Source organism: Macaca thibetana, chromosome 7 (assembly GCF_024542745.1).
Source record: "Macaca thibetana thibetana isolate TM-01 chromosome 7, ASM2454274v1, whole genome shotgun sequence".
Classification (NCBI taxonomy): Eukaryota; Metazoa; Chordata; class Mammalia; order Primates; family Cercopithecidae; genus Macaca; species Macaca thibetana.
Genome location: NC_065584.1, coordinates 167,189,894 through 167,213,787, shown reverse-complemented (window position 1 = coordinate 167,213,787; position 23,894 = coordinate 167,189,894). Strand labels below are relative to the sequence as shown.

Sequence of the window (23,894 nt, the reverse complement as noted above, 5' to 3'; positions counted from 1 at the left end):
TTGATTAAACCCGTGCAACAGGGAGTTGTTAAGAATAGAAAAAAAGTTTTCAACAGAAGGTGAATTCATCTCTCAAGCCCCACACAATTTTTTTCAATCTCATATCATTCAAGATACTCTCCTTAATATTTGTTTCTGGAATTCTTTTTAAAGGGAAATATTAGGGCACAGCCTAGAAAAAAAAATTTGGCTCAACAGTCTTTACAAAATACTGGTTTTTGATTATGAGGAATTTGAAGGGTATAGTGTACAGTCTAGCAAGGACCTATGTACTCAGTTGTCATTCCAGTCTGTAACATAGAGTTCACATGCCAATTTATTTAATTTTATTTGTTGTATAGAGAAAAATCAGGATCATAAAGGGCTTGGGTTTGATAATTTATCTTCAATCAGACAAAAGTACTGGTGTTTCTATAAAAAGTAGAATTCTTGGCATCTAGTAAATTGCTTTAGCTCCATGTTCCTCAACCTGCTTTCTCTTTTATTTCTTGTAAATTACATGTACTTTTTTGATAAACAAAAAAAATACTGGTGCCCTCTATAATCCATGAAATGTGAAAATAAATATAGTGACTAAAAACAAATCAATGGCACACTAATTTTGGATTTTATTCCCCCATGCTGTCACTCTTCCTACCCTGGGAATTCTGAAATGATTACCCGGAGGGAACATACTTCTCATCCCCCAATTCCAGTTGAAAAATGCTTTAGCAAATGTGCTTTCTGTGAAGGAATTCTTTGTCCCTAATTGTTATAATTTTCACTAAAGTGACTGAAGTGAAAATCACATGATTTAATTAGAAAAAAGGATAAGAAATTTATGGTTATTACAATACTGTAAATTATGTGTGACAATAAAGAAGACAAAGAGAAATATAAAAAGAAAATAGTGGCAATATTAGAACGGTGGAATTGTGGGTATAAAGTCTTTTTTCAAGATTGTACTTGCTGATGTTATTTTTAAAAACAAAAAGTTGCTTCAGACTGTATTTTGTGTAAAGAACAAGTTGTGCAGTTAATAATTGATAGCAAATCAAGAAATTCTCAAAAGGGATTTTAAAGTTACTTTATAGTGATTCATCTAGATCATCTTAATGGTCTTCCCTGTCGTAGGTTTTAAAATTATATTTAAAAATAAGTAAAAATGTTGACATGTAGTACGGGTAGTGAAGTTTTTACTATCTTTGGAGCATTGCTTTTTCCATAAATTCTAATATTAGCTATGAACATTGTGGTCTTGACTTTTTGTTTTTTGGGAGAATTGTATTCATGTTAGCAAATCTGGGCATATCTAAATAGCAAGAGTAGATTCGGTAATTGGAACAGCAAATGTAAACCAGAAGTTCAAAGAGACAGTGTTTAAAATATACTGACCATCTGCAGTCTGCATACCTGGCAATACGGAGGAAAGACCAGCATTTATCTTTTCATTGAAACCATGTGCTCTGTGTGCAGGAAGGAAATGCATGCTGGTCAGAGGTCAGAAGCAGGATAGATGAGGTTTGAAAGGGAATATTTACTATTGGGTTTTCCTAAACCCTTAGCCTCTTGGGAGATGTTATTTCTAGCAGACTTAGTGGAAACGTGGACAGACCCAGATCTATTACATCATAGTACCAATAGGAGATGTAAACAAGAAGCTATAGCTAGGTATCACTATGTGTGCTGAGCTAAGAGGTACAATAATAAGAAATTTAGATTTTGACCAAAGAAGTACACTGGAGGCACAGGAGGAATTTAACATCCTGGAAACTTTAGTTTGAAGAGGATCCCATGCACACAAAAGGTCTGTAAATCATGTCCTGTGCTGAATAGTTAAAGGAGCTACTGATATTTAATGTGAGGCAGAAGAGAGTTAAAAGGATCTGACAAATGCTTTCAAAATCTAAAAGGTAGTTTGTGAAAGTAGAAGCAGCACATTTTCTGTGAACCTTTGGAGAATTGAACTAAAAACAATGTGTGGAGATGGGGAAAGACAGATTTTAGAATAATGCAAGGAAAATTTTCTTAAAGTTGGAGCTATCTGTTAATGTAGTGAGGTGGTAAATTCTGGTGGATGTCAGAGGGTAGATGTTCAGGTGGATGTTAAGAGGGAGGTTTCCATACTGTGTGGTCAGACAACAAAAAACATCTAAATTATCCTCCAAGTGTGTGTACCTGAAGCCTCTGCTTCAGTTCCCCTCCACCAGCCTGGATGTGTGATTGGGTGGCCTCCCATTGCCCTGTACCTTTACATCAATTGGTCAACTAAAGGCAGCAAAGTGGTTTTCTTTGTTTCCTTTCCTCAACTCAAAAGCACAAAAATGGCCTCTGTGTGTGTGTGTGTGTTCCCCTCTCTCTCTCGCTCGCTCATTCTCTCTCTCTCTCTCTCTCTCTTTCTCCCTCTTTCTCCTGTCCTATACTTTCCTGTCTTTTTTGATAGGGCCTTAGTCTGTCACCCAGTCTTGAACTCCTGTGCTCAAGCGATCCTCCCACCTCAGCCTCTCAGGTGGCTGGTACTATAAAAAGGTGTGCACCACCATGCCTGGCTAAATTTTAAATTTTTTGTAGAAAGAAGTCTCACTATGTTGCCCAGGCTGGTCTAGAACTCCTGACCTCAAGTGATCCTCCTCGACCTCCCAAAGTGCTGGGATTACAGGCGTGAGCCACTGCATTGGCCCTCTGTATGTGTTTCTTAATTTGTTCTAAAATGTTGTCTACTCATACTCTGGGTGTGAGATTCAGTATACCTCTTTATCACTCTTTTTTTTTTTTTTTTTTTTTTTTTTGGAGACGGAGTCTCGCTGTGTCACCTAGGTGGAGTGCAGTGGCACTATCTCAGCTCACTGCAACCGCCACCTTCTAGGTTCAAGCAATTCTCCTGCCTCAGCCTCCCAGGGAGCTGGGACTACAGGCGCCCGCCACCATGCCCAGCTAATTTTTTGTATTTTTAGTAATGATGGGGTTTCACTGTGTTAGCCAGGATGGTCTTTATCTCCTAACCTCATGATCCGCCTGCCTCAGTCTCTCAAAGTGCCGGTATTACAGGTGTGAGCCACTGCATCTGGCCCCTTATCACTCTTTCTAAGACATTCTTTTTGCTTCCATCTGCTCAATATGCAACCTTCAGAGTCTTATGCAATCATCAGCCAAAAGCCTGAAGTGAGTGTATGGCAGGGGGAAGGGGTTGACTAGGATTATCTTCTAAAATAGGGGAAGTATGGAGGGTGGCTTAGAGTAACATACTACATAGCAACATCACATTTTAAGTTCCTGAATTCCCTTTACTCATGCAAATGGACTTGGCAAAAGATCATTTCAGTAGAGACCCATCTTCTTCATCAAATTAATATATTTTTTAAAACCAACTAAGTGTTAGAAATAATCGGTGTTTTCAGACAGATATGTCTGGAAGTGATCATTTCTGTGGTCGAAGTAGGTATGCATTAGCCCAATCTGATGTAATAAGATTTGTACATGTGGGAAACAAAAGGCAGAATTTCTGTATTTTGACAGCAATCAAATGGTATCCAGGTGTACCAAAAAAAAAAAAAAATGGTGCAGGTCTGCCTCATTTCTTGCAACATTTTGGAAGCATTTGGCTCTGTGACACATATACTGGGTTGATGCTGCTGTTTTTCTAACATAAATTCAGAGTTTATCATCCTTTATTGACCGTATGGATCTTTTCTTCCTACAGGAATAGGAGGCCTTCAAGATTTTGTGCTGAAATCTGCAACACTGTGTAGCCTGCCCTCCTGCCCACCATTTATACCACTCAACTTCGAAGCCACTCCTATTGTGAGAGTTGCTGTTGAACCGAAACATCCAAGTAAGATAACCTTGTTTTTAAAAGCATATGTTTATTATTCTTTTAAAGCATAGCATGTATTTAGTATGTGATTCCTCATGACTTGTTTCAGCAGTATATAATGAATTTTCATTGAGGTGTATAGTAGAAGCAACTCTTCAAAGGGCATCTAACTTCTGTCTTAGGAACATGCCGTGGTTACAGGTACCTTTGCTGTCCGGGAGACTGCATCTTCTTAATGGCAAAGACAGGGACATCTCTACATCCTCCACAACCCTGGCATAGGATTGTAGCTTAGCAAAGCTCATGTTTTGTTTTGTTTAGTTTAGTTTAGTTCAGTTTAGTTTTTGAGGTGGAGTCTCACTCTGTTGCCCAGGCTGGAGTGCACTGGCGTGATCTCGACACCACCTCTAATACCTTGGTTCAAGCGATTCACCTGCCTCAGCCTCCTGAATAGCTGGGATTACAGTCATCCACCACCACACCTGGCTAATTTTTGTGTTTTTAGTAGAGATGGGGTTTCACCAAGTTGACCAGGCTGGTCTTGAACTCCTGACCTCAGGTGATCCGCCTGCCTTGGGCGCCCAAAGTGCTAGGATTAAAGGCATGAGCGACTGTGCCCAGCCAAAGCTCACGTTTTAGGTGACTTCTTAGTTGGAATCTTATCTCAAGCTCCTTGGGTCAGAATGCATCATTTGCCTGTTCCCTCTAGGTTTGACAGATTATCTGGACACTGAGAATTTCCCATCTGTTTAGAAACCACTTTCTGCACCTTTCCTGCCGGCCACCTGACATTCGCATATGCCTGACCATATAACAACAACTCCTTAGTCTTTGGCTTATAGTATTTACCTAGTCAATCCTTTTGCACTTTTGTATTTCACGTCCCTTGACTATCGCTAATCCTAAATCACTGTGACTTTGCTATTCCAGTGCTAGTGATTGTCAGTGAAGAATCTCCAGACCATGCTTTAAGGAAACCAAAGAACAAATGGTAAAATGGTAGTTTTCTGTTGAGGTATATAATGGCCTCATTGCTCCTGAACATATGTATCCCTCCTCTCCCCAGAGCTAACCCTTCTGAACTCATCACTCTCTCAAGTTCTAAGACATACCCCTAGCCATTAAGGATCCCTGGAGCCCCAGGGCAGATACTTGGAGGACTGGACCTCAGACCTTTGGGGCCAGCCCTAGTAAATAGCCATCTGCCTTCAGCCTCGAGATAGGAATTTTTTGTGGCCCATCACTGTGGACTGACACAGTGCCTTGGTTGCTGCACGGATTTATCCCAGTCTATGTAAAACATTCTTCCTCTTTTAGGCTTGTCCAGATCCTGGCCTTTCGTGATTTTGTTCTTTTATTCTACTCACTAGGCTGGCTCTAACCACTGTCTACTGTGTTCAATCCTTCGAAATACATACAAGAAAGCTCAGTTTTATTTAAGTTGTGATATTTGAGTCTGGCAACCATGGCTTATTCTTAGATGTGTCTACTATTTATTCGTATCCTCTTTCTTACTTAGTTTTTCTCTATTGCATTTGCACATGCATTTTACAAATAGGAAACAATAATAATTTAAGCCATAATTTTACTTGTTTATTTCTTTATTTTGAGACAAGGTCTCACTGTCACCCAAGCTGGAGTGCAGTGGCTCAATCACAGTCACGGCTCACTGCAACCTTGACCTCCTGGGCTCACGCGATCCTCCTGCCTCAACCTCCCAAGTAGCTGGGACCACAGACACATGTCACCATGCCCAGCTAATTTTTTTTATTATTTGTAGATGGGTTCTCCCCATGTCACCTAGACTGGTCCTAAACTCCTGAGCTTAAGCAGTCCTCTCACCTCAGCCTCTTAGAGTGCTGGGATTACAGGTGTGAGCCACTGTGCCTGGCCTAATGTGATATTTTAATAATAGAAATTTATAATTTTTAAAAGCCTTTGTTATGGTTATGTGCTACTCTGTGGTGTCTGTTATAGAAGCTAAGTAAAAGCCCAACTCTAAAGAACCAGCTTCTTTGAAGGACTGGCTACATGAGATGAAGGGTTCTGTTACCTAGTGTATTTCCTGTCCTAAAGCTGACTCATAGTAAGATTAAGTTCCTTTCCTTTCCATAAATGAGATAGTCTAATAAATAGAATTATTCAGGATTATCAATTTGGAGGCCAAAGTGTGCTTCCTCATGTGTGTTTTCATTAAATTTATCTGAACTTTGTGAAAAATAAATGGTTAGACGGGGCACATAATTTTCTTCATAATTTTAAAAGGAGTATTGCTATTTTTTTCCCATTAAGTATATTATTTTTACTGGTTTTACCATGCATTTATTGACTGTGTTACTGAAGCACCCCATTTGATTTTTCAGTGTCTGAACTTTGTACTCTTTATTTTGCCTTCTTGGTGTTTTCACATTGTCCATATGTTATTTTACATTCAGAATGTCTGGGGAAACTTCCCTTCCTTGTTCCTATGAGCTTTCAGAGGGTATTTATTGTCTGTTTACTCTTTGCCCTAGTAACTTATATCATCCTTATTTTGGGGCAGTGACCCCTTTATTCATAGGTTACATGTCTGACTACTGTTGGGATATTTCACTCTCTTATAAGACTTTCCAGTAATACTGCCTCTGAGAGGCACTGGACACATCCATTGTTTTTCTTGAATAGACCACATATCCCCAGGTCCTGTCTTTTTTTTTTTTTTTTTTTTTTTGTGTGTGTGTGTGTGTGACAACTAGATTAATCCAGAAGACAACAATTTGCTTCTTTTCTTTCGGAGAGAAGCAAATCATGAGTATTTGTTCTTCCACTTTTCTTTCTCTAATTTCCCAAGTGGGGATCAAAATGTCATGGCAGCCACCCTCTACTTCATGCCCACAGGTCAACTACAAACTCAACACAGAGAACTACAAATGTTCCAAAGCAATTATTATTTTCTTCATTATAATTGATCCTTACTGTATTCCACACACTGTACTAAGGATTTTACATTGATTATCTCATTTAATCCTCCCAAAAGCCCTGTTCATTAGGATACTCTTTTTATTCTCATCTTCACAGGAGGGAAACTGAAGCTTAGAGAAGTTAAATTAATTTGCCCAAGGCCATACAGTTAGGAAGCAGTGAAGTCAGGATACAGATCTCTGCCTCAGAAACAATGCTAGATCTTCATTTGTGGGAATCCAAGAAATCCTATTTATCTGAGATCAGAGTAATTTGTTTCTGGAATTGTTTTATCCTTTATCCATATTAGTTAAAAAAAATTTTGACACCTATGCTTATATAGATAGATGAATTTTTGTGCTAATGTTTTATATGCATTATGAAACACAAAATAGAAATTATTTAAAAATTGAGTTGAAAAATCAAATACCTAATTTTATTTGTATTTGATGAAGATACATACAGTATGTACATATAAGTATATATAGTATTTATTTGTGATTGTGGCCTATAATTATTTTAGTTATCTAATACTGTGTAATATATTACTTCAAAATTTAGTGGCTTGAAACAACACTTATTTTTCATAGTTCCCTTGGTCTGGAATTTGGAAGGATTTGGCATTGTGTCTCTCAAGTAGTGGTAGTCATGCATCACCTTGGGCAGTAGCCATCTGAAGGTTTAACTGTACTTCCAAACATGAGCTCACAAGTTAGTGCTGGCTGGGGACCTCAGTTCCTCTCCACATGACTGTTTGAGTGTCCTGCAGCATAGCGTGGTGATTGGCTGCAGCCAGCGTTCCAAAATACTAAGGCAGAAGCTATAATGCCTTTTGTGAACTAGCCTTGGGAATCACACATCATCCTTTCCACAGTGTTCTGTTGGTCACACAGACCAGCCATGGTTCACAGTTGGAGAGAGCTGCACAGGAATGTGAATATCAGGAGGCAAGGATGATTGGAGCCACCTTGGAGACTGGCTACCACAATAATGCTTCCTTCCTTTTGAAGGTCTTGCCTGAACACTTTGTGATATAGCCATTCCAAGTCCAGCTCCTAGGTTCCATTTGTTAAAACACTTGATTTTAATGACCATTATCACTGGAAAAGCCACCTCACAAAGTTACATAGTCCAAAGGGAAGAATGATTCATTGGCTTCCTTTACTAAATCATGGTATCCATTTTAGATTCCCATTTTCCCAATTATTAAAAGGTTTTGGTAAAATGTAGCTAGTGACTATCTAGTTTTCCTGATGGCAGTCCATTTTTCTTATACTAATTAGAAGCTTTGTTAATTCTTATATCTTTATTGAACTATCTATTTGGTGATTTTAAGAACAGGTTAAGAAAATCACCCTCCAAATTTTAAGAGATTTTTATACATTATACATGAAGTATTTATGTTATCTTCAGCAACCAAATGACTGTCAGTGGCAACATTTTCAAACACCTAATTTCTAAATGTTGTCTCCATGTTTCAAATTTCTTTTGGAAAAAAAAAAAATTTTCTTATTGTTAAACTGTTACTTTTATTTTACCTTGAAGAGACAAATTTAAGTGTATATTTTTTTTTTCAAAAATATTTGTTGGGATCTCATCTTGGTGGTAGCCATTGTTTTTACTTTATAATTTGTTTGATGGAGAGCTGACAAAAAGCCTTGCCATTTCTTTTTTTATTATTCCCATGTGCTTGTGTTATTAGTATTATAGTATTGTCAGTGATATCTTTGCAGGAATCCATTTAAGCCAGGTTTAAAATTCTGTGAAGCCTTAGTTAACACTAGATAATATCTGTAAATCCACTTATTAGGCAAAAGAAAATTACAGTATGCCAAGAAGGAACAAATGAAGGTGCCTCTGTCAACCCTGGACACAGTGAAATCCTACTTCCCGTCTTCCCTTGGAATTCTGTGCATTCCATATGTGGCTTTTGATCACCTGACCTACAAGGGTACTGACATCCATCCACAGAGCATGAGCTCTGTGGCTGGCTGCCCAGCCTCTAAACCAGGTTCTGCCATTTAGTTAGTCTGGGACCTTGAACACAAGTTTATTAGTTTCTCTATACCTGTTTCCTCATCTATTAAATGAGAACAATAATCATACCACCTAATTGTTAATGAGCTCATATATGTAAATTGCTTGTCTGGCACATTGTTAGTGCTGTGAAACGTTAGTTATTATTAGAACTTTATTTCAAAAATAAATAGGTATAGAAGTTCTAATATTCCTGCTCCCAGTTAATCAACTTTTATAAGGCATGTTGAAAATCATTGCATTGCAGAAAGTTCCTGTGATTTTGTCTTTTTGGCATGCTGAAAACCAAGCATTGAAGGATTGCTAAGTCTTTTCTTCAAATGTAGAACTGAAACAAGACTGCATAAAAATGTCTTCAAGACCAAGGCTTCTGCTAAGGCCACTGCAGGAGACTTCCTTGGACCTGCCTTGAGGGAGCAGTAGCAGTTGGGTATGTGGAAAGGGGGTGAAAAAGTAGCTAAACCCAAGATGTAGGTCATAGTCCCCATCCCTACTCTCAATTCCCAGGAACTATAGGGTAAAAGCAATTATATGTGAAAAACACATGCAGAATACAATGCAGAAGATGCCTTTAGCTCACTAGGTAAAGTAGCTAGTTAGGGTATTCTAAAACCCAAGTTCTATCGAGCAGTTTCACAAATAATTATTTTTAATATGAGGCTCTGGTACAGTTTCTTGAATATTATATTAAATGTTTCTGTTGCTTATTTGTTGATTTTATAGGTGATGTTTGAAGAAATGCTCTGTTTATTTTCTAGGTATATAATGTGTACATTTGTTACAAGATTTAGGTGAATTCACAAGTAGAAAGATGGAAGCTTATATCTGCAGAGTATTTGAAGAAGTAATATAGATGAGCTTTGGGAGTCTTGATGATAAGCTTGCGGATGTGTCATGTTTGCTATCTGTACAAAAAAATTACTAGAAGGTAGTTTTCTTCATGTCACTGCACTATCTGGAAGAAAAATAAATTGTTGTTTTAAGAGTTTATTTCAATGTAATTTTCCCTTGAGTAGCCAGAACCATTGTCTTTGAATTGTGTTAGTTCTTATATCATATTTAATCTATTTCATTTTTTTAACCTAGGTGAAATGCCTCAGCTCGTAAAAGGAATGAAACTGTTAAACCAGGCTGATCCCTGTGTCCAGATTTTAATTCAGGAAACAGGAGAGCACGTTTTAGTCACAGCAGGAGAAGTCCACCTTCAGCGATGCCTGGATGACTTAAAAGAAAGGTTAGGTGAAAATGATAGTGATGGAGAAATGATAGCTCTCAATCAGTGGGATGTTTTAGTGTTTCCTAAACCAGTTGAACTTAGACTATGGCTTATTTTTTGGAGAAAAATGAAATACCCTCAATTCAGACGTGAACAGTTATTCGATTGTAGACTTAATTTTTAATAACTGGAAAACTGGTATTCACTGCCTACACTTGAATAATTTTGCATTTTTAGCTTAAGTCATAAAATGTTTTTCTGTGTATGTATTTTACTTTAAGCATGTACACAAAACACAAAATACCACGACAACAAAACAAAATATTATTTTGTAAATGTTGGCTATGTAATTAGGATAGACTTCTCTTATTGATGTGGTCTTTACAATGTAAACCTTCTGGAAATCTTTGTATTTTTCTATAAAGACAATATGTGTTATAAAATGGGCATCCCAAATTTTTATAACAGGCATTTTTCCTCTTTGTTGCAAAGATAATGTATGTTTATTGCAAAAATTAGGAAAATACAGAAGAAGAAAAAGAATCATTCAGTTACCATGCAGAAATAACCACCGTTACATTCAGATTCCTAAATCCACACTGTTCTATGCATATTAAAGTATACACAAATATCTATATACACAGTTCTGATTATTTGGTTAACATAAACTTCCGGAAGTATTATAGCTAACTCAAAAAGTATGCATATTTTTAAGTGTTATGATCCATATTTTCCTCAAGAAAGGCTGTTCTAATTTACATTATAACTAGCAATAAATATTGGAAAGTGCCTCTTTTCTCAAACTTTTGCAACTTTGCATAGTTTATCATTTTTTTAAAATGTCATCAGTCTTGAAGACAAATGAAAGATATTCACAATTAATACACATTTCTGTGCTTACTAGTAGAAAAAATTAGAAATTTCCCTGTAATTGCTGTCCTTCCTTTTGTTTTTAAAATTTCTGGGACTATAATCATAATCATAACAAATAATTATAAATGATTGATATATATTAAATATTATATAACAGTCACTGTGTTAAGCACTATTTATCTCACTTAATCTTTATACCACAGTAAAATTGGTGGTAGTAGTAACTATACAACAACACCTGGCACTAATAATAGAACAAGAATAACTGCTGCTGGCCGGGCGCAGTGGCTCACACGTGTAATCCCAGCACTTTAGGAGGCCGAGGCGGGCAGATCATGAGGTCAGGAGATCAGGACCATCCTGGTGAAACCCTGTGCCTACTAAAAATACAAAAATTAGCTGAGTGTGGTGGCATGCGCCTGTAATCCAGCTACTCAGGAGGATGAGGCAGGAAAATCACTTGACCTGGGAGGCGGAGATTGTGGTGAGCTGAGATCATGCCGCTGCACTCCAGCCTGGCGACAGAGGAAGACTCCATCTCAAACAAAAAACAGAATAACTACTGCAGCATTTATGTAGGATTCTGTAAAGCTTCTGGATGCCAGAAACTAGACCCCTACCTCATAATGTACTCAAAAATTTATTTCAGGTGGATTCTTGGTTACAATGTAAAAGGCAAAACCATAAAGTGTTTAGAAGATAGTATAAGAGAATATCTTCAAGACCTCAGGGTAGCAAAAAGCTTCTTAATAGCATATTAAGAGCACCAATGACAAAGGAAAAGCTTGATCATCAAAAGACACTATTAAGATAATAAGGAGGCTGACCACAGGGTTAGAGAAGACCTTTGTACTACTTGTAACAGACAAGAGACTTATATCCCCAATATAGAAGGAATTCCTACAAATAAATGAGAAGGGCAGCAATCCAGTAGAAAAACTGTACAAAGACTTGAAGAGCTACTTCATAACAGAGGCTTCCAAAGGCCAATAAACATGAAAAACTATTCAACTTATTCAAAATCAAAGTGAGATACTTCTGCATACCCACTAGAGTGGTTAAATATTTTTTAAGTGATGTTATCAAGTGGTGGCAAAGATGTGGAACAACAAGAATTCACCTACGCAACTAGTGGGAATATCAACTGGTACAACTATTTTGGAATATAATTTGGTATGGTCTGCTAAGATGAGAGATAAGCACTTCCTGTGGCTTGGTAAATCTCCCATTTGTACTCTGTATATACACAACACAGAGCTAGGCAAATGTGCACCAAGAATACTCATAGCAACAATTTTTTTTTTCTTTTTTTTTTTTTTTTTTGAGAAAAGGCACTCACGTCGCTCAGGCTGGAATGCAGTGGTGCACTCTTAGCTTACTACAACCTCCACTTCCTGGGCTCAAGCAATTATCCTGCCTCAGCCTCCTGAGTAGCTGGGACTACAGGTGTGCGCCACCACGCCCAGCTATTTTTTGTGTTTTTAGTAGAGATAGTGTTTCAGCATCTTAACCAGGCTGGTCTCAAACTCCTGACCTCAAGTGATCCACCCACCTTGGCCTCCCAAAGTGCTGGGATTACAGGCATGAGCCACCTTACCTGGCCTCATAGCAACAAAATTTTAGTAGCCAAAAGTTGGAAACAACTCAAACATTTAAATGCATAAGTAAATAAATAAATAAATAAATAAAGAGATATTCATACAATGGAATTCTATAGAATGATCTCAGTGAACAAAACAACAGGTATATAAAACATAGGTGAATCTCACAATATAATGTTGAGCAAAAGAAGCCGCTTCACTTCCCCCAAAAAGTGTTTGTTTGTATTTATATGAAGTTCAAAACATACTGCACCAGGTTGGATAATATAGCAAGACCTCATTTCTAAAAAAAAAATAAATAAATTATTCAGGCAGGGCAGGTGGTGCATGCCTGTAATACCAGCTACTCGGGAAGCTGAGGCAAGAAGATTGCTTAAGCCCAGGTGTTCGAGGCTGCAGTGAACTATAATCACACCACTGCACTTCAGCCTGGGTGACACAGTGAGACCCTGTTTTAAAAAAAGAACAAAAAGAAACACAGTCCAAACCGAACTGTGGAGTATAAAGGGTTACATGTTTAGGTGATTTAAAAAAAAAAAGAAAGAAAGAAAAGGAGGATATTACAATAAAAATCAGGATAGCAGTTACCTTCATACTTCATGGCATTGGGAAAAGGCAGCCTGGGGCCCTCTGAGGGCTAAGAATGTTCTGTTTCTTGACGATACCATGTAGTTTACATGGGTGTTCACTTTGAGGTAAGTTATCATAGATCAGTAGATTTTTGTTTTGTGAACTGTTCTATATGACTATTACATTTCATAATTATGCTTACATTAAGAATGTGTATAATGTTATAGAATTTTTTTAGTTCTCATAGGACAGAGCCTACCTTTTGGTAGTATATAATCTTTTTCAACTTCTACACACTTTTTCAGGAATAGACTATGTCCAGGAATGGGAGACAAGGAGACTATCTGTTGTCTCCAGGCCAGAGAAACTGTCAGAATTCTTAGCATCCAGATCTCAATGTAGTAATAATCAGAGCAGGAAGCCACAGGAAATTGCCATGATGTAGCCTGAGCCTACTGCACTTTTTTTAGTGTAATCAGAGGCTCTGTATTGCTAGGACTTAAAGAACCTTTGGTCCTGAGGTGCTTTGTAAATGTGGCAACCATCACACACTTCCTTCTACAGCTTGGAGTGGTTTTAATTAATCATTTAAATGATTACTACAGGAGACTTCTTGGGAGCCTCAGGAATTAGAACGACTAAAGTAGCTCATAGCTTTTTTGACTGTGTTACAGAAATAAGAGGGCAGTGTCGTAGATGTGTACTCTCTCGTAGTTTCAGTAGCTTTGCAGTTGATTTTCTTGAGTGTTCTAAGTATATGAGCATATTTTCCCTATGTAATGATAATTTTAGAAATATTTTTCTTTTCCTAAGATTTTTAAGTGACTTTTTTCTTAAAATCAAGAATAGGTATTGAATCTTATTGAATGCCAATTTAGCATATTTAAAAGTGGCTACATAGATTATTTGACATTTTTAATGTGGTATTATTTTAACAGATCTTCTAATACAAATTAATTTTCATATAACCTATAATACAAACTTTGTAGTGTTGTGATAAATTATTCCTTTAACGTACTGTGTAACTCCATTTTTCAGTATGGCATAATGACCAAGAGTGTGGATTCTGAAGTCAGACCTAAATTTGAATCCTAGCTTCTCCACTTACAGGCTATTTGGAGAAGTTACTTAATATTTCTGATCTGGTTTCCTCTTCTACAAAATTAAATAGTACTAGTGCCTACTAAAGAAATACTACATGTAAAACACTTAACACAGTGCCTCATACATAATAAGCTTTTTTAATGCACACACCTGCATATCCTTAGTTTTTGTTATTTTATCTTAGATTTTATATCTGAATTCTTAGGTAAGATTGAACTACAGTTTTGTATATGTATACTGTCTTTGTCAGGTTTGAATATCAAAGTAGTTTTAAAAACATACAATGTCCAGTCCATCTTGTTGTATATCCTGTGAATATATAACAAGATTGTAAATATGCAATATACAACAGTATCAAACTTGATATTATGTGGAAAAAGGGACTTTCTGAACTTGATGGCAGACTGGGGCTCAAGAGCTATGATGTCCAGAAGAGTAGCTACTACCCACATACAGCTGTTTAAAATCAAATACAATTAAAAATTTAGTTCTTCAATCATACAAGCCACATTTCAAATGCTTAGTAGCTATATGTGCCTTTTTAAATTTAAATAAAATTAAAAATTTATTCAGTTGTACTGGACACATTTCAAGGGCTCAGCAATCACAGTAAACATATAGAACATTTCCACCATTGCAGAAAGTTCTTTTGCAAAGTGCTACTCTAGACAAACTCATAGATCATGCTAGCCTTGCTATAAGCCTCATTATCAAAACCAAATACATTGTGAAGATTTGACTAGCTATCCTGAGGTTCTGTGATTCTATGTCTATTTAGAGTTTTAATCATTGAGCTTTTCTTGTCCACACTCTTAGATTGGCAAATACTGTTTTAAAGAATTCATATTTCATATATTAAAACGTTTATTTTCTGCTCAAAACTTTCTTATCTAAAGGGGTAGTTTATATATCTTAAAAATGAAAAAAAAAAAAAAGAGTGAAATTCCAGTACATGCAAGGATTTCCCTGGAGGTATATTCCCATTAGAAGTAGTCTTTTCAACCAGAAAGAAAGCAGTTTTTGAATTGTGATATAATGTAAATTGCAGATCTTTCATAGTAAGATAATTTTTATGTTCCTATGTTTTTACAGAATCTCCACTGTGTGATAATTTCTACCCAGGAGCTTTGATGCTGTTTTGATTTTAACCTTCTGTTATTTCTCTTGAATTTGTCTGTAGGTTTGCAAAGATTCATATCAGTGTATCTGAACCTATTATTCCATTCAGAGAAACAATCACAAAACCCCCAAAAGTTGACATGGTCAATGAAGAAATAGGCAAACAGCAAAAAGTTGCAGTCATACACCAAATGAAAGAAGATCAAAACAAAATCCCTGAAGGAATCCAAGTTGACTCTGTTGGGCTAATCACCATAACAACTCCCAATAAACTTGCCACGCTCAGTGTTCGAGCCATGCCCCTTCCAGAAGAAGTCACCCAGATTCTGGAAGAAAATAGTGATTTGATTCGTTCTATGGAGCAGTTGACATCCTCTTTGAATGAGGGTGAAAATACTCAGGTGATTCATCAGAAGATCCAAGAGAAAATTTGGGAATTCAAAGGAAAACTAGAGCAACACCTAACAGGGAGAAGATGGAGGAACATTGTTGACCAAATCTGGTCATTTGGCCCAAGAAAATGTGGGCCCAACATACTAGTCAATAAAAGTGAAGATTTTCAGAACTCAATATGGACAGGTCCAGCAGCCAAAGCTTCAAAAGAAGCTAGTAGATACCGAGATTTGGGCAATAGCATTGTGAGTGGCTTCCAACTGGCAACCCTCTCTGGCCCCATGTGTGAGGAGCCTCTCATGGGTGTCTGTTTTATTCTGGAAAAATGGGACCTAAGTAAATTTGAGGAGCAAGGAGCAAGTGATCTGGCAAAAGAGGGACAGGAGGAAAATGAAACCTGTTCTGGTGGAAATGAAAACCAAGAGCTACAAGATGGCTGCTCTGAGGCCTTTGAGAAGAGGACATCCCATAAAGGAGAATCTCCACTCACTGACTGCTATGGACCTATCTCAGGACAGCTAATTGCCACCATGAAAGAAGCATGTCGCTATGCACTGCAAGTGAAACCTCAGCGCCTCATGGCAGCCATGTACACATGTGACATCATGGCCACCAGTGATGTTCTCGGTAAGGAAGAAAAGGTAAAGATAGTAAGAAATGCCCTGAATAACAGTGAAGTCTCCTAGACTCAAAATCTTGTTTTTGAGACAAAGTCTCATTCTGTCACCCCAGCTGGAGTGCAGTGGCACAATCTCCACTCACTGCAGCCTCTGCCTACCAGGCTCCTCTCACCTCAGCCTCTCAAGTAGTTGTGACTACGGGCACACACCACCATGTGCAGCTAAGTTTTTTGTATGTTTTGTAGAGATGGAGTTTCACAACGTTGCCCAGGTTGGTCTCGAACACCTGAGTTCAAGCGATCCCCCCACTTTGGCCTCCCAAAGTGCTGGGATTATAAGCGTGAGCCACTGCACCTGGCAGACCCAAAAATCTTAAATTCGTTTAGTATGTTTTGCAGAAGCTATACCATCTTCTGATTTACTAACAAAGTAAGATCTTTGAAAGCCAGATGTCATAAATATTAAAATCTTGAGAGGGGAAAAACCTGACTACTAAAGATCTTTTCTTTTGCAACAAATAGAATCCTTTCTGTAATGAGAGGTCTGCTAAATGAAGTTTAAACTGCTCATATGTGTTACCATCCAAACCTGTGCCGTATTTTATCTCAAGCAAATAAGCATATCAGTCTGGGTAACCAAAGTTGTTCTGAAAATGATCAAAGAATAAGGCAACATTCTTGTACTCATAACACAAAAGGGTTTTTGTGAATTCTGGGTTCTTTCTGAAAAAGAAAATTATTTGGGGCTTTAGTCACTACTAACTATTATATCAAATCCTATTCCTGATTTTTTTCTCTTTGGGAGAAGCAGCCTTTAAGATCTCAGGAGATGTGAAGCCCTGGCACTTAGTAGCTCTTTGGACTTTTGACTGATATTAGTTCACTGAGACTTAACTTTGTTTACATATAATGAAGAGGATAATCATACAGATTGTGAAGATTAAAATAACACAATTTTTTTAAATACAGTTCCCAGAACAGCACCTGGCACACAGTAGTTCTCTTATTCTCTTGAGATCATGGAACTGTTTCAGTAGTGAAGAGAATATAAAGGAGGATTGAGCCCTGGATGAGAGAGTCGGCCAAATTATTAAGTTTCCTCTAACCCTGAGGCCCTTTGAGTCAATATGTGGTTAATTACATTCTTTTTAGGAAGGTTCTTTTGCTGATTAATTCCTGAAAGCAGAAATTTAAGCTTTTTTTTTTTTTTTCCAGAAGAAATTTAGGCTTGCATCACATTAAGGTTTTTGTGAGACTAACTGAGCATCAGTAGCAGCATTTGAAAAATAGCTGGGTTAAGGCCAGTGTGCATTGTGAATCAAATCTCCAAATACGGCATGTCATATACAGTGCTTCTCAACCTTATTTGAATACAGCATTCGTATTAACAGCCATGGAATCTGTAGATTTGTTTGGGAAACACCAATCTAGACTATTCTCAGATGCTATTTTTCATTTTCATTGAGAACTTCTTAATTTAAGAAGGCGGAAGTAAGAGTTAAAAATCAAGAAATCTTAATCCCTCACATCTTTGAAGACGACCTAAGAGCTTTTCTCCAGTCTCTCCTACCCCGACAAATGCTTATACCACCACTGTTTGAATACTTCTGTTGATGGGCAGTGCACAGCCAGCTTCATGATTTAATGGTGTTTTTTCCTATATTGAGCAAAATGTCCATCACCTGCTACTTTCCAGTCATCTGTACCACCATTCATCTGTCTTCCATGCAATAACACTTCTATGTATTTGAAGGAAATCATTAGTTTTCGAGTTTTATATCCAGGAGAAAAACTCTCCAAATCCTTCACCTATTTTTCTGTTATGATTTCTGTATCCTTTCACCATTTCAGTTGCTGTCTTTTGGACATAATTTATTTGGTCAGCATCCCTCTTAAAGCAACTGTATTTGAACACAGCACCTCACATACCGTCCAACCAGTAGAGAACACGTCTGTGTCTACACTGTTACCTCCTACGTGAAATACAGCATTCTTCTTTTAATGAAATTTAGCAATTACATCTTCTCATTAATTCATGTGAGAAGTCAAATCAATCCCATTTCTTTTAAAAAAAAAAAAAAAAAGTTATGTTTTCCTACTCTGTTCCCCAAAGAGCAGAATCAAATTTTTGGTAATTGACTAGACTGTAGAAATTATGTAGTTGTATGAACTCCTATATTTTATGTATGAGTACTGAGTCTATATACTTAATTTTTTTCTTAAGTTATATAACATAATTAGCGTTACAACAGTAAAAAGGAGAAAAATTTTAATGGCAAGAAAAAGAAGTCACATCATCACCATCTTAACACATTGACTTCTTACTCATTTTTTTCATGTGTCCTTGTCTGATGAGAAATAAAACTCAGGTAGAAAATCAAATGTTTTGATGAAGTTAAGGTCCTTTACATCTTCAACAGTCCCTGATAATTGGTAAATTATCAGCTTACCAATCATGTTAGAAAAAAAAAAAAAAAAGCTTAGGTTAATGTTTTGTATTAGAAAGTTCATGTTGTCTCCCAAGATTTACCTCATACTTGTAGAAACATGAACAAATGCCTATAATGCTTCTTTAAAATTCTACAGAAAATTAGCATATGGCTTTCTAGTCTGCAATTTATGGAACCCAGTGTTTATATCCTCAAAAAGTTTAGTCATTATTTACCTTTTTCCTGTAGTCTGGTACCTACCTTACTATTTCTAATTTCTCAAAAGGGCAGATTCTCTTAACATTGTGAGATATAATTCTGGTCCTGGAAACTTGAACTCATTTAAGAAGGCTAAGTACTTAGTCATCAACTTCTGAGCTATCCTGAACTTCAGTGTTCTCCCACTTCAGCTTGTTCCCCTTGCTGTAGTTTGTTCACCATTCTCCTTACTGAAGAGAATGATAGGTAACATAGGTATTGTGAACCCCTGTTTTCATGCTATCCTCTGTAACATGATACGAGTTTCTGTAAGTTGTACATAAGACATGTCTCCTTATTTTGAAAATATAGGTTGAGAATCCCAAATCTGAAAATCCAAAACCCCAAATGATCTAAAATTTGAAACTTTTTTTTTTTTTTTTTGAGATGCAGTCTCAACTCTGTCACCCAGCCTGGAGTGCAATGGCACGGTCTCGGCTCACTGCAACCTCCACCTCCTGGGTTCAAGCAATTCTCCCACCTCAGCCTCCTGAATAGCTGGGACTACATGCGTGTGCCACCACACCTGGCTAATTTTTGTAGTTTTAGTAGAGACGGCATTTCACTATGGTGGACAGGTTGGTCTTGAGCTCCTGACCTCATGATCTGCCCGTCTCAGCATCCCAAAGTGCTGGAATTACAGGTGTGAGCCACCACGCCCAGCCTGAATTTTTTAATTTGAGATGCTCAAACAGTATATAATACAAATATGCCAAAATCTAAAACAATAAAAAATCTGAAACACTTCTGGTCCCACTCATTTTGGAGAAGAGATATTCAACCTGTGTTGGAAAAAGCTCTTTGCACTGTCTTTAGCTCTTTTGCTTGGGTACATACACTCAGCTTGTTCTGATTTTGAGCATCTTGGACATGCTACTGATCCACCTGAGTTGGTATCCTCTTCTTCCGTCTACTGTGCATGTCCTCTTAAAATAGGGGTTGGGGAGGGGCTTTCTTCCTTTTTCTGTCATTGTAATCATTCATGATTGATTTCTTTTAGACTCTCATTACTCTGTAAAGGAATTTTATTTTAGGGACTGTTATCCTAGAACCCATGGTGTGTATTGGTTGTATTTTTTTTTTTCTGTGTTTGAAATGATCTTTCCTTTTTTTCCTTTTTTTTTCCTGTCCTCTGTTGCCCCAGCTGGACTGCGGTGGTGCGATCTCGGCTCACTGCAGCCTTCTTCTCCCAGGTTCAAGCAATTCTTCTGACTTGGCCTCTGAGTAGCTGGGATTACAGGTGTGCGCCACCACGCCCAGCTAATTTTTTTTTTTTTTTTTTTTTTTTTTTTTTTTTTTTTTTTTTTTGTATTTTTAGTAGAGATGGGGTTTTGCTGTTTGGCCAGGCTGGTCTCGAACTCCTAGCCTCAAGTGATCTGCCCATCTCGGCCTCCCAAAGTGCTGGGATTACAGGCGTGAGCCACCACACCCGGCCAAAATGATCCTTTCTGAAGTCCAGGGCCCGCATAGGTCTGTGCCTATCCTTTCTCTCAAGATAATGGGAACATGTATTTCCTCCCAAAATAATGGGAACACCTGTTTTCTCCCCAGATTGCCATCTCTTCTACATTATTCATTTGGAGTGGCGTTTGTCCTTTGTTTTCTGAGAAGATGAATTTTCAGTACAACACGTGAAGCCAGAATCAGCTGTTGGTGTTTATCAGACTGAATTCCTAGCAGAGTGTTGAGTCACCCCTGTTGAGTCACCACTCTGTGTTCATTTTCTCATTTCTATTAGGAAATCACCACCTGGATACAGCATGTGACCAGGCCACCCTGGGATAATACCTCAAAATATCATTTGTCATCTTATCCTTATATTTTTATCCTGGCACTCCCCACCTGGCCATCAGAGTCAGTTCTGCTGCTTTCCAGGAAGAAATATGTATTTTAACCCTCTCTCTCTGGAGCAAAGGATCATTTTGACTTGCCTTACCCAGGTACAAATGTCACTGTATTGGGCCTCACTGCCCTCTAAGAAGCCCCATTTATTTACCTTCTGTGTGGCAACTGTGTGCATGTGGGTTGGTATGCAATCACTGTACCATTATCACTGGTCAACTTTCTTAATACTTTGCCCCTGAGACCAACCAACTACCACATCCACTGCCTTACATTTGGAGACAGTCTGGCTTTTTTTTTTTTTTTTTTTTTTTTCCTCTCTCTCAAATTGATTTGAAGTCCTCTTGCTTAGACTGGAGAATCTCCTCTGAGGCCTGTTTTCTTTTTGTTTTTGAGGGGCTCTTTTATATTGATAACCAATTTCTAGTGTCCAGGGTCTATCAATGCAGTCAGCTGTTCACTTGTGTTTTCCTTTTTCTTTCTAAATCAACACCTTCAATTGGAAAGAAATGAAAAGAACTTCTGTGTTCCTAAGGCCTTTTGCTTCCTGTCTGGATATTTAGAGATCTTCTGAGAAGACTTTAGACTTTGCTGACTGTTGTTTTGATTCTCCAAGAATCGGCACAAGTTGATTTCAGGTCTTTTTTATTTAGCAAAATGAATTTCCTTAGTCTTTTTTTAAAACTTAGTTTTTTCTATATAGATTGTTAAAACAAGAAATCCTTCTATAAATGGATAGACTTGCATATGGTCAAAATGGGACATTTTGTAGGAAAATCTCAAAATCATTTTATCTGGGGAAATAATTTCAGGAAAATGCCCTTCTATACTTCTAAAATCCACTTTTCTAAAGATGCAGTTTATTATCATTTTTTACCCACGAAATTTCCCTGTAATTAACTTGATTATTGCTGAGCTTTTACCTGCTTGTCATTGAATTCTTTTTGTATTTTTTCCTTCTAATCTGTTAGTCTTTTTTTTTTTTTTTGCTCTTCATTTTTTTAAAATCTTTGGTAATAACCTCACATTTTTAAAATACTTCTTTTTGTTAGACAGTACTAGTTAAGAGTTTTTTGGGTTTTTTTGTTTTTTTTTTGAGATGTAGTTTCGCTCTTATTGCCCAGGCTGGAGAGCAATGGCACGATCTCGGCTCACTGCAACCTCCACCCCACTGGGGTTCAAGCAATTCTCCTGGCTCAGCCTCCCAAGTAGCTGGGATTACAGGCACCCGCCACCATGCCTGGCTAATTTTTTGTATTTTTAGTGGAGATGGGGTTTCACCATGTTGACCAGGCTGGTCTCAAACTCTTGACCTCAAGTGATCCACCCAGCTCGGCCTCCTGAAGTGCTGGGATTACAGGCATGAGCCACCATACCCAGCCTAGTTAAGAGTTTTAATTACAGCTATGATTATTGTAGTTCTTCCTTTTATTAAATTTTTATTTTTGAATAATTTTAATTTTTATGGGTATGTAGTAGGTATATTTATGGAATATATGAGATATTTTTAATCTTTTATTTTTACACATAGGAATAAATGCCAATATTGTTGGAACACATGTACTTTAATTTATCAGAAACATTCTTAATAAGTGTCACTGTTCACTTTTTTTTTTTTTTTTTTTTTTTTTTTTTTTTTTGTGAGACAGAGTTTCGCTCTTGTTGCCCAGGCTGGAGTGTAACGGTGTGATCTCGGCTTACCGCAACCTCCACCTTACGGGTTCAAGCTATTCTCCTGCCTCACCCTCCCTAGTAGCCGGGATTACAGGCATGTGCCAGCACGCCTGGCTAATTTTATATTTTTAGTAGAGATGGTGTTTCTCCGTATTGGTCAGGCTGGTCTCAAACTCCTGACTTCAAGTGATCCACCCGCCTCAGCCTCCCAAAGTGCTGATATTACAGGCGTGAGCCACTGTGCCCGGCCTCGCTGTTTCCTTCCCCCCACCGCCCCACCTTTTTTGAGATGGGGTCTCACTCTTGTCACCCAGCTGGAGTACAGTGGCGCAATCCCGGCTCGCCGCAGCCTCTGCCTCCCGGCTTCAAGCGATTCTCCTGCCTTAACCTCCGGAGTAGCTGGGACAACAGATGCACACCACCACACCCAGCTAATTTTTGTATTTTTGGTAGAGACAAGGTTTCACCATGTTGGCCAGGATGGTCTCCGTCTCCTGACCTCATGATCCTCCTTCCTCGGCTTCCCAAAGTGCTGGGATTATAGGCATGAGCCACCCGCCTGGCCTTAAACCTTTTCTTATTCTATACTTAGGGCTCTTTTTACATTTCCTCAGCATTTTGTAATTCAATTCAACAAAGATTTAATGAGCTGCATGTGCCAATACTGTGTTAAACATGATTCCTGCTTTGAGAGATAAGGTGACAAAGCTTAATTATATAAAATAATTGGAAAGTAAAATACAGTTGAATTTAGTGCACAAACATGGTTTTCTAGGGAAGCTTTAAGAGAAATTGGGATTAGCAAAATTTGAAACAGTAGGTCTCTGGAAATGGGCTTTGATTGATGGAATAATTTTGATTCAGCAACTTAGTATTAAGTTGACTTTCTTTATACCATAGCACATTGAAGACTACTATTAAGCCTAAAGTAAACTCATTTCTAGTTGGTTTTATAGGAACTGCTGTTCAGCATGACCTTCCTTTTTTTTTTTTTTTTTTTGTTTTGTTTTGGAGACAGGGGCTCACTCTGTCACCCAGGCTAGAAAGAACAGTGGCACAAACATGGGTCACTGCCGCAGCCTCAACCTCCCAGGCTCAAAGCGCTCCTCCCACCTCAGCCTCCAGGAACCACAGGCATTCCACCATGCCCTGCTAACTTTTTAATGTTTGTGGAGATGGAGTCTCACGATGTTGCCCAGGCTGGTCTCCAGCAGCTTGACCTGTCAAATCCTGGACACTTGATTGGTTTAACACAATTTTCATTTCGGGTCCTAGCCAGGCATTGCTAGTGTATGCCTATAGTCCCAGCTGCACGGCCGAGGCAGGAGATCGCTTGAGCCCAGGAATTCAAATCTAGCCAGGGGAACATAGCAAGACCCTCTGTCTAAAAAATAAAAAAATTGGGGTCCTTGCCCAGTTATCTTGA

General features: G+C 37.9%; 1 protein-coding gene across 2 annotated transcripts in view; it reads left to right on the top strand.

Annotated features, from left to right (window-relative positions):
* The window catches only part of EFL1 (elongation factor like GTPase 1), a 129,779-nt gene that overhangs the window by 92,007 nt on the left and 13,878 nt on the right, over window positions 1-23,894 (top strand). Inside the window, exons 16-18 of one of the 2 annotated variants that reach the window (XM_050799696.1) lie at window positions 3,680-3,811; window positions 9,857-10,004; window positions 15,315-16,273. In XM_050799696.1, coding sequence (XP_050655653.1) covers window positions 3,680-3,811; window positions 9,857-10,004; window positions 15,315-16,273 — 1,239 coding nt within the window. Of the gene's footprint in view, window positions 1-3,679; window positions 3,812-9,856; window positions 10,005-15,314; window positions 16,288-23,894 lie in introns of both variants that reach the window. The other variant, XM_050799697.1, reaches the window with a different exon arrangement.